The sequence below is a fragment of the Pyxicephalus adspersus genome, chromosome 2 (genome assembly GCF_032062135.1).
Source record: "Pyxicephalus adspersus chromosome 2, UCB_Pads_2.0, whole genome shotgun sequence".
Classification (NCBI taxonomy): domain Eukaryota; kingdom Metazoa; phylum Chordata; class Amphibia; order Anura; family Pyxicephalidae; genus Pyxicephalus; species Pyxicephalus adspersus.
This window is the reverse complement of record NC_092859.1, coordinates 116,308,913-116,320,905: the sequence shown is the minus strand read 5'-3', so window position 1 is coordinate 116,320,905 and position 11,993 is coordinate 116,308,913. Positions and strand designations below refer to the sequence as shown.

The 11,993-nt window shown below is 39.0% G+C and overlaps 1 protein-coding gene across 1 annotated transcript in view; it reads right to left on the bottom strand.

Moving 5' to 3' along the window:
* FBXO22 (F-box protein 22) overlaps positions 1–7,690 on the bottom strand; it is a 16,082-nt gene extending 8,392 nt beyond the window's left edge. Inside the window, exons 1-5 of the mRNA XM_072402018.1 lie at positions 7,480–7,690; positions 5,833–5,971; positions 3,961–4,048; positions 2,092–2,187; positions 1,557–1,721 (exon numbers count right to left, since the gene is read on the bottom strand). Of these exons, the coding sequence (XP_072258119.1) occupies positions 1,557–1,721; positions 2,092–2,187; positions 3,961–4,048; positions 5,833–5,971; positions 7,480–7,646 (655 nt within the window). The 5' untranslated portion in view covers positions 7,647–7,690. The remainder of the gene's footprint in view (positions 1–1,556; positions 1,722–2,091; positions 2,188–3,960; positions 4,049–5,832; positions 5,972–7,479) is intronic.
* Between the last annotated feature and the right edge of the window lie 4,303 nt (positions 7,691–11,993).

Here is an 11,993-nt window from a genome sequence, read left to right as displayed (position 1 = left end):
CCATTGACTGTCCCCTTCTGATCACTCTATGCCATTGACTGTCCCCTTCTGATCACTCTATGCCATTGATTGTCCCCTTCTGTTCACTGACTTACCTTTTCTTCTACTGTACAGCCCGGTAACTCCGTTAGGGCAGGGATCAGCAGCTTGCTTCCTGGTGCAGAATCGCGGGGGCGGGTGTGCCGGCTTGTTACTTTCAGTTTCGCTCTGCACTGCAGCCAGCATCGAGGAGACACACACAGGATCGGGTATGGGAAGATGTCTTATTCACGGGTGAGTGCCTTATTTTAATTTTTTTTTAAAAAAATCGGGGGTGGCTTATTTAATGGGGATGCCTTATAATCGGGGAAACACGGTATATATACACAATGTACCAAATTCAATATACAAAAATGCAAAACAAATGTGAGCTAACAGAAATTTTTTTAAATCAAATCTCCTTTAAAAAAACTCCTTTTAAATCAAACTTAAATCTAGATTGTAAGTTTTTCAGGGAAGGGACCTCTCCTCCTCCCGTGTCACTGTCTGTATCTGTCGGTCATTTGCAACCCTATTTAATGTACAGCACTGCGTAATATGTTGGAGCTATATTTATTAAAAATAATCAATATTTGGTGTGACCATGCTTTGCCTTTAAACCAGCATTAGTACACCTGCACAAAGTCAGGGATTTTGCAGGATTATAGTCAGAGTCATATGTAGGTTGTAACACTGCTTAAAAAAATAGCTGTGAAGGAGGTTTACAAATGGGTGAGGAATAGTCAAACTCTTCTACCAAGGTGAGGCCTTAAAGACCGTTTCATGTCACAGGTCAAAAGCCAGCTATTTTGAAGAAAAAGAAAGAAACGAGGAAGGTAGACACAGTGGTGGCATGACAGATGAAAAACATCATGCATATTTTCCTTCAAAATCAGAAGATGTCCAGCAGAGTCATCAGCCCAGAACTGTCAGAAACCTGTGGTACCCAGGTACACTCATCTTCTGTTCAGAGAAGCCCAGCTAGAAAAGGTCTTCATGGAAGAGTTTCAGCCAAAATACTATATCTTCAACATGGCCAAGTGACCCAACTATGCAAAAAAAAAAAATTGAACTGTGGTGCAGAAAAATGAAAGCAGGTGCATTCGACTGATGGGACAAAATCTGAAATATTTGGCTGTAGCAGAAGGCAATTTGTTCACAAAAGGGCTGGAAAGCAGTACAACAGTGAAGCAAGTGCCTAGGATTACATGAACAGAAGGACTGGAGGCAGCCTATATCCACACAAGATTTGTGATTAGTTCTCCAAGATGTTTGGAACAACTTAGCTGCCAAGTTCCTTCAAATGCGTAGTTAGTGTACCTAGAGGAATTGATGCTGTTTAGAGGGCAAATGGTGGTCACACCAAAAACATATTTGAATTAGATTTTCATTCATTTACTTTGCATTGTTAATAGATAAAACAAACTATTAACATGCCAATTTATGAAAGCATTCTTAGTTTACAACATTTTTTACACCTGCCTTGCACAGTACTAAATCCAATGTCCTTATTCGTTCATTAAACACGGTCTGCTTACCAGCCTCTTCAAGTTTGCTCTCATCAAATACTTTACACTTGGAATCTTTGAAGAACTGAAATTTTTGGATTTTGACTCCAGTGATTTTGGGGAACAGAAGTGCACAGCCAGACTCTCCATCTTCCATCTCCACTGGCTGATTATTTGGGGATCCTATAGGAGTAACTGATCAGAAAAAAAAAAGTGGGGAAAAAAATGAAAGCAAATAATTGTGTTTATAAGAGATAAGATATTTCATCTCCTGTATGTAGTAAAACCTATTTGGTAAACTATCAGAAACACAGTGTTGAGCTACCTGGTTCAAACTAATAAATTCCAGATGTTAAATGAATATAATAAAAAGTTGAACTTCAGATTTTGGAGGAAAACTCAGTAGTTGTTGGCATCTGTTATGGCCAACTAAAAACCTCAAATACTGTCCTGCACTCCCTATCTTTATCTCCTGCCCCTCCTGAACAGAATATAAAATAATATTAAAAAAAAAAAACACAGAGGAAATCCCCTTGAGGTGCCCCAGGTCCTTGGTTTTCATTACCTACAATTCCCGGTGCAACAAGTCCAACAACTTGACAGTCACAAGGTAGAAGCTTCTCCAAAGCAGTTGCAGTCTCTGAACCGTGTTTCTTTTTTGCTGATTAGAGGAGAAAGAGCCAACTTTAGCAGAACAAACAACAAAAGGCTACCATTACTGAGACATAACCTAAATAGGATGCAAAATAAATGGGTAGTACATCAGAGGACAAACATAAAAAACAGGGCAGCTTAATAAAGTTACCAAGATTGAGTCCTAGAATTTGGTACAAAGTCATCAAGCTCTTTTAGTATGCAGTGTATGTGATATCTCTAGAAGCTTACTGTGTTAGATATGTAACTAAAACTACAAATAGTCATAAAAATACACAACACAAAAGATTTTACCTAATTGTATCCAAATCCACTCTATTGAAATTGAAGAAAACATTTTGTCCGTAGTCGAGCTTTAGGGTCATGATCACACTTCAGTAATAAGGGGGTATTTGGTGGTTATTGGAGACACTAGGAACTAAGATAAATGCTTACTATAAAACAGTGGTGGCCAACCTTTTTGGACCTATAGACCACTAAATGCACAGACCTTGGACCACACATGCGCGGGGACCCATGTGTCATTTAAAAGGGAAGAAACTTCATGATGTCATGATGCCAGAACCTCTCCAGAGACACAACCCGCCCACCACTGAGCCTAAAATCTGTATGAGAGACATGGACCGCGGCTCTGGCAGGTGCGCCCCCCAGACGGATCCCTCTCCTGGCCCCCTTCTCCTAACTCCCAAATGCCCTGTTAATGATCTAAGACCTAAAATGTCACGAATCCCACCCACAAAGGACCCACATAATAAAACTCTGGGAGATGATGAAGCCACTTCCTATGCATTGCACAATGAAAAGGTTTCTTAGCGGGTGCCTGCCAGTCTAACAATGCATTCCCTGATGATAAAGTAATATTATTGTAATATTTGCTCCAAACTCCAGCAACCTTGGTATTAGAGGTAATGTGGCCTGGTATGGGATAGGATGGGCAAGCATCATATAGCAGGTCATTTATTAAGTCGCAAATATAAAATTGTGCTATCAACACAAATAAAGTCTTGCCGGTACACTAATTTTTAGAAGTGCTGATAAGCTGAAAAGATGTAATTACCAATGTCATAATTGCCACTTTCAGCCAAGTGGTGATCAGAATCATGCAGCATTGGTCACTTTAAAACTGCAAAGTCCACTAGACATTAGATGATTTTATTGAAAACAATATTTCATGATTGTTTCCATTGACAGATGAATGAATGAACGCTTTACACACAGCGTTGTTCTGTTCTATGGAGGGGGGAGTTGGGAGGATGAGTGAGCAACACACAGCTATACTCTCCTCTATTGAGATGCACAGTTGTTCCTGATTGGTCATTCATCAATCCGCCGTGGCAGGGGACTGATGTACACTTCAGATCTTTGCCCAAGACAAGCACAAGTACATAACAAAAATCTATGGGGGCTTATTGCCAACTTATTCAAGTGGTTTAGTGTTGTTATGGTACCTCTATTCTCCACTTTTAGCAGCCTTTTTATTAAGGGAACAAAACTGGTTCCCACTTTGATAAATGCAGCACTATGAAAGGGGCAGATAGATCCTAAAAGTGAAGAAAAAAAAAAGAATACTTTTTTTTGGTTTTAATATAGTGGTCCATAACCTTTTGCAGGTCGCGGACCACTAAATGCACAGACTGCGCATGCGCGGGGAGCCGTGTGTCACTCAAACGGGAAGAAACTTCCCCCCGAGTGATGTCATGATGCCAGAACCCTCCCACTCTTCCATCGTAGGTGTGGGGTACACATAAACTAACAATGTATGAATTTTACGTCATCCTACCCTTCTTTGGTCCGCAGTGTGCTCCATGATCATTAAGAGACTCAGTGTCTGTGAAGTACAGAAACATTTCCGGAATAATATATATTTTCTAAAAGAGAAATGTAATAATCATTCAGTTATATACAATTATAAACAATGCATTATGTGTTAGATATGGATACAATACAACAGTATTTAAAGAACTTCAATAAAAAAAAAATATCCACTTTCAACACAATCTTAACCAAAGGAGATCTCTATAATTGGGCCCTAAATAAACATTAGTATTGATGCTATACACCGGTTTTAGAAAAAATAACACAAAGTAGATCTAGGGCTATACAACTATACAGAATATACAAATAAATTGGAATATGGGCAGCAATCTGGACCTTGCAGCACTAGGCCCCAGGTTCGAATCTCGGCCTGGACTATAATCTGCATGGAGTTTGCAGGTTCTCCCCGTGTTTTTGTGGATTTCCCTTAGCTACTCTGGTTTCCGCCCACTTTCCAAAAACATGCAGTTAGGTTAATTGGCTTCCCCCCTTTTAATTAACCTTAGACTGTATTAATGGCATGTGACTAAGTAAGGGACATTGTGAGCCCCTTTGAGGGACAGCTAGTGACATGACTGTGGATTTTACAAAGCACTGCGTAATATGTTGGCGCTATATAAATCATGTTTATTAAGCACCTGAGCGATAAGCTAGACCTTGGTACGGGCTTCAAAAAGTTACAATTATCAATAAACCCGAACTTTTCTCACTGTATGAAAATACAGTGAGAAAAGTTCGGGTTTATCGATCACTTACCTGGTCCCGCTGCGATCATCCATCGTCATGTTCCAGCGTCGTCCTCCAGCGTCGTCCTCCAGCGTCGGGTGTCCTCTCCGGGAAGAAGAAGCCGGACGGCTTTTGTCTAAAGGTATGTGACGGACACTAGGGAGGTGTTTTAGAAAAATATATTACTATACAGTATACCGAATTATCGCATTTTCAGTATTTTTCATTTATTTATGTATTCTTGTTTAAGCTGATTTTTTGTGTCTTTTATTTAATTTTATTAAAAGTAATTTTTTTTTTTTTTACATGATTGTGTGTTTTAAACATTTTTTATATTCATGATATCTACTAGAACCCTGTTCGGACATATTTCTGTAAGTTACAGGTCTACAATTTAAAAAAAAATTTCATGAAAAACTAACGCTTTTGGAACAGAAATCTAGACCTCAGTGTAACGCTCAGGTGGTTAATAATAATAACTATAATAATAATGTCAGTGAAATGAGAGCCTTGTGTCATATGGGTATTGGTTGCAATTTAAAGCCAATATGGGGACTATGTATTAAAAAGTAGACAACAGAATCACACTTTACACACAGAAAAGTAGCAATTTTTTAAACTTATTTTCACTTTTAAAATATAGTAAACAGAAAAATGGTGTTCTGTATGTCACCTGCAAAAGCCTGCACAAAAAAAAGACCTATTCATTTTTATTGAAATATTTTTGTAAGCATTTGCAGGCTATAAAAAAGTTTAGAAGAGCTTGAAAAAAACAAAGGTCTGAACATGTGCTTAAGAAGCCCTCTTCCACCTGTAACTCTACCTCAATTCTCACACCAACTCCCTTTTATTATCATCAAGCCAGGTGTTTCATTCCTCCAAATCCTAGTGTGGGAGAGGGATGCTATAGTTCACCCAGCCATTCCTTCTAAGACACTCTGGGTCTGGATCCCAAAAAAAGATCTGCACAAATGCAGTACAACATTTACTGTCAACCCTCCCCAGGCCCTTTATCCTTCTTTCCAGGTGAAATAGAGGGAATACTCTCATATTATCTACACCTTGCTTTAAAATACTGTAATGCAAAGTACATTGGATTGACATGGTATACCTCAAGTTCTTCTCTCACAACATGGACCAAGGAATGACCATCCAAGTCGGAATCTCCTGCTCCTATGGCTGATATCCATGTTATCTTTTGCCGTGCTTTCAACTTACGCCGTGCACAATCCCTCCACAATCTGCAGACACTAAGACCAAAAATAGAGTATTACAAGAAGTATATCAAAACAAGATACAATTACTATGCACTTAAGAAAAAACAAAAACCTTTTCGAGGAAATTGAAATTCACTGAAAAAGCACATCTGTTTCATTAGAGCAGATGGTAAAAAGGTGGCTTGTTCTGTGTATTGTTTAAAAATGGCACTTTTTGAAATCATTTGAACGTTTATTTTATTTTGCAGTATCCTCCATGGAAGACAAAGTACACGTAGATTATAAATTCCCTACATCAATGTGGGTTAGTAAAAGCATTCGAAATGAATTTTCATGTGAAAACATTTCCCTTTTAGGCTGAATGAGGTCCTTTGTAGCGTGTTTAATTTTCCATTAGAAATATTATGTGTATCTAGGTGAACCCCTGCTTGCAGAACTGATTTATAACCCAGATGCAGAGTATAAAGCCTTTTTTTCTTACTATCATATGGTTATTTCAGGCTATCCACACTTAGACAAAGAGATACTATGGACAATCTTTCTCTGAAGAATTCTAGTTGCTTGCTTATGCTGCTAGCATTTATTCACATAAACCTGGGCTTGTTCTGTAAACAGAAGACATCTCTGATGCTCAATTGAAATGAAGAATCGAACGGATCTGTGAAACCTCAACAGTCCAACTATTCATAACCAATCAATTCTAGCTACAATGGATGAATAAAACATTCACAGATAGAGTTGCTTCTTTACATTATTGCCCACTGCACCCTGATACTATAAAAAAACCAAGACTAAGAAAGGCTACACTTATATACCTGTTCAGGATTCATTCTTCTTTCTCGATAGAAGTCTATGGGGACTGATTATTTAATATTCACTGAAACATTCCCTGATGGATGATCTTCCAGTTCCATGTATTACAATGGCAGTGCTTGATTCTCCACCAAAGAATGTTATAGTAATCCTTGCTTTGGACATTGCTCTAAAAGAAACTGTAACGGTGAGCACAATTCCTTGGGGATTCTCCCCTCACTTCCTGTCACAGTGAAAACAGTTTCAAACTTTAACCTCCCTGGCGGTATTCCCGGGAGTGGCTCGGGGTCGATTTTCCATACCAAAAGCGGTAACCCTAAGCCACACTCAGGCTGGAATTGCCCGGGAGTTTACTAAGTCCTACCTGGTTCCCACGTTCCAGCGGCGTCCTCTGGCAGTGCCCACGGCATCCTCCAGTGATGTCCGGCATCTGCTTTCCCTGGCTTTCCACGGACTTCACTAATCATGGCTCATATGACAACAGAACACATTTAATCTCTGGCTAGGTCATGGCTCTCTAAATAAATACTTTTATAGAAAATACTTACACTTCATTCAATATTATAAATATTACACAGAACCCAGCCAAATAACAAACATAGATATATAGCATTCTAAAACAAGTGAAATTACTATATAAACAAATCCTTACTCTATACAGCAATACAGCACAGCTGGCCCTGACAACACTGACACATAATAAACACAGACACAGTACACAGACACACCAGGCCGCTCTCAGCAGGGTTTTGCTGGGCAGAAAGCTCATCACCCTCTCCACCACCTCGGCCAGGGTGCTTAGGACATAGTGGCCCTGGTTCTCCAGGCTGCTGTGACTCCTGGGCCCATTGTTATCTAAAACATCTCCACACAAATCCAGCTCCATCTCCGACATTGTCTGTAAACAATCAACTTCCGCCGGAAGTAGAGTCTTTGAGCGGTGCGTTGGTATGGAAACCTCAATACGTACTCTTGGACAGAAAACGTGGCGCCATGTTGGTTAAGGGAATGCCCGTGTAGGGGCGGGAATACTATCATGAGCATGTCAATTCTGTTTCTGGCTGGAATGATAGTGAAAGCTCAATGTATTCTCAGTGATATTTTGCGCAATGTTTGGTACGAAATCTCAGTAGTTTTTCATTTCTGCATTGTTGCATTTAATTTTGTGTGCTACTTTTATGAAAATAGCACCAACTGATCATTTACTGCATATAAAACCAACCATATTGTATAAATCCTGTTTACTTATATTAATAATAATATTTAATCTGCATACCAAGGAATGATGTGTCATTTGTTTACATACTTTGAGACAAATTTGTATCAGCGATTGCTTGCTAGCACAGAGCTCGGTGAAGTGATTTTATGTTAGCCGTGTAATTACTATATTCACTGATGAGTTCACACAAAGTAATATTCACAGCTATGGGTCAATGTGGTGCCACATTATTACATTAGTGTATATAGGTATATATCATTTCCATAGCAAGAAAGTTTTTTTTTTTTTTTTTTTTTAAATGATTGCTATTATCATGCATGTTATGTTTTGCATAGAATGAAGAAGAAAGAAGGAAAAATGAGCAAAAATGTTTTCACTCACCATAAATAGCAGGACTTTTAAAGCATGAAACAATAATCAATTAATAGACATATAATAGTGTTGATAAAATCATTATGTTTATTTTACAATATTAGTGACAACACATAAATAGTATACAATGGGTTGAACAAAAAGATTGCATAAAAATGTGAGGAACTAAAGGCTTTTTTTTTACACAGATACTTAATTTCAGGTGCTCAAAAGTAATTGGACAAATTAAGAGCTGAAATTAAAATGTTCATTTCTAATACTTGGTTGAAAACCCTTTGCTGGCAATGACAGCCTGTAGTCTTGAACTCATGGACATCACCAGATGCTGGGTTTCCTCCTTTTTAATTATTTTTCATTTTTACCTAAAAAGGGGGGGCTGTCTTATTTGATGGCCCTGCCTTATCATCGGGGAAACACGGTAGTTGGCTGTTGTGAAGGGGATTCTGCGATCATCCACCACTGTTGTCTTCCGTGCACGTCCAGGTCTTTTGGAGTTGCTGAGTTCACCAGTGCTTTGTTTCTTTCTCATGATGTAACAAACATTTTTTCTGTTTTTGCAGCCTAAAGATGGCTTGTTTCACCTGCTTGGAGAGCTCCTTTGACTGCATGTTGTCTGTTTACAGCAAAGTCTTCCACATACAAGCACCCCACAAATCAACTCCAGGTCTTTTATCTGCTTAATTGATAATGACATAACAAAGGAATTGCCCACACCAGCCCATGAAATAGCCTTTGAGTCAATTGTCCAATTACTTTTGAGCCCCTGAAATGAATGAAGTGATTGTGTAAAAAAAGGCTTTAGTTCCTCACATTTTCTTGCAATCTCTGGTACTGTACACCAATTATGTGTAGCCACTATTATTGTTGAACATAAAGATATTGTTTTTATCAAAACTATGTTTATTGTTTTGCCTTGAAAGTCCCGATGTTTATAGTGAATGGAAACTTTTTTACTCATTGTTCCTTCCTTCTTGTATAGTTTATGAGGGACTGGCATGTATTTGGTACAGTTATCTAAAGTCTCTACATATGTCCAAAGTGAAGGAATTCTCATTCTTATAAACATAGAAAACCTTTTTTATGGTTTCCTATTGGCTTGTTAAGTATACAATTTAGCTTTACAATTTGTTACGAACATGTTCTCTTATCCCTTATTTTTTTTTTTTATATTATATATGTATATATCACCAGGCTTAGCAATATGGATGATGTAATTCATATATTCCTGCATTATACACCATATTTAGTAGAAAGCTAATAGGAGCCAGTTGTGGATGTGATGACAGCACATCACAATCATATTTCTTTATGTAGCTGGTACAATGAACTGGACCTGCAATACCTACACCAGTGGAAGAGATACGACTCGCTCTACACATAGGAGGAAAAAAAAAAAACTGAAATTTAATATCAGGTAAAACTTTAGGACTCTGGACACTTTGTTCCATTCTCAAACAGCTTAAGGCTAAAACAAACAAAAATAGGTAGTTGGTTTGATTTTGATTTTTTATACTTGACAATGGATAGGGGTAAAACCTGCACCTTGCTTTTCAAGGCATGCTGCTCGCTCAGCAGCTAATAGCAGTGGGACCTAGCCAAGAAAGATGTAATGGATATGGGAAAGCTACAGTAGCAGAGTGACAAACCAATAATAACATTTGCCTAACATGTTGACCAAGAGATGTTAGATTTCTTCAACCTCTTACCAGAAGAATAATCAGGGCTAGGAGTGTAGATTTGTACATAAAAAACAGACCACACACTCACACTCACCCTCCCAATGTGTTTTGAGGTCCTAATATATTTATACTTGATCAAAAGGTTTGCTTATTGACTTTTGTTACTGGGGGGGGGGGGGGGGTATGTTTTTTTTTGTTTTTTTTTTCTTTGCAACACACCAGCTAATTGCTAGGCCCAGGCAAGACATGACAGACCTCATTCTTTAGCTTCTGAAACTAGAAAACAAGCTAAACTTTAATGCTGACTGCAAAGGTGGCAGGTGTGTTATCTTAGAATGTAACTAGGCCAGCTTGCCAGGGGTTCTCCAAGCACCAGCAGCTTATTAAAAAACGTTTTTGCCTTGCCAACCCTGCTGGCCCAAATGTTGTGCTGTGCAGAAGCTAAAGTTCTATCCACCAGTCACTACTCTTCTCTCTGCTGTAGTAAGTGAGCAGCTTGCAGAACCCGATAAGCAGTTTCCAAAACGAATGACGACCCTAAACTGGCTTAAAAAAAACAAACAAAAAAAAAAAAAAACAAACATTCTTTCTGCAAAATGGGTCTAGGAAAAAAAGCTTGCAAGGATTAGTTTACAGCCAGTGACTATTGCAGAAAGTTTGCAGTGCAAGACACCCTTTCCTGGCCAAAATATTTTTTTTAAATTACAAGCCTTATGACAACATTGCACTTTTATTATCTTTAGGTGAGACAAGATTTACAAGTGCTGCTGTATATACAAGAGGGTTGGTAAAGAAATACAGAATTGTGCACAAAGCTTTGTACACACACACTAGCCAAACAAGTACACACAACCGACAGGCTAGTCTCTGGCGTGTGGAGGCCATCCTAGCGAATCCATGAACGACAGAAGATGAACAACCCCAATGAAGGGGGAGAAAGCGCAACGGGGTAACACTCACGTGCCCCCCCCCCCAACCACTCTATAGAGCACAGTGCTACGTGTACAGAGCTCATTTATTGATCTTTCCTAATCGAGCGTGTGTACATGCCTAAACCTTAAAAAACCACACTGAAGATAGATATTGTCAAAACAGTACAATTTTTTTTTTGAAACAATGGTCTTCTATTTACTAAAAGATTTTAAGTGTAATTCAAGTTTCCCACCCACAATATAGGAGGCAAGGGTAAAAACCCTTGCTATGACTTTGCATATGTTCACTTGGACACAGTGTACATGAAAATCTACCCAGGGAAACAAATAGCCATAAACATTCTAAAAAGAGCCTCAAATTTTGACAAAAGATAGGCCCCCCTCAAATGATTTCTAGCACTGAATTCACTCAAATGATTTGAGCCCTAGTAGCTAATAAACAGGCAAAGCTTCCATTTCCAATAGGCTGGTAATAGCCATTCTCCATTTCTCCAGGGGCAGGTAATTAATAATATGAAATACACTATAAAAACTTTGTTGAGGTTGAATGCAGTGGTCCAAAACCATTCTGACAGCAGGGCCCGGTATATGTCCAGTTTATACTACTCTGCTATTCTCAGCAGCTCTCCCTGCTGTCAGCACATTAGTTAAGATTAGGAGAGGTGTAATAGAGTTGGTGTGCTGTCAGGTGGCAGAGCTGCTGGGAATGGCAGCGAAGTGTGAGCCTTACATACATTGGTCTGACATTTTCAGCAATTCCTGTGTAAGCAGAGCCAAACGCGCTCCTGCTTTCAGTCACTAGCTTGAGGGCCGCAGGCTCTACTGGCGCTTTTGCTTCCTGTCATTTGCGGCCCCCAGCTCACCAGCCACAAAGCAGCACTGGTGCGCGGCCCGGGGGTTGGAGATGACTGGTGTAGCCTATTCATAAGACTTCTCACACGTGCACTATTTGGCATTTGTGTTGCAAGGGGAGATGCATTGCAGCAAATTGTATGCATGTATTAGGGTATTATTCAATATGAAGGGTAATGCACATTAGG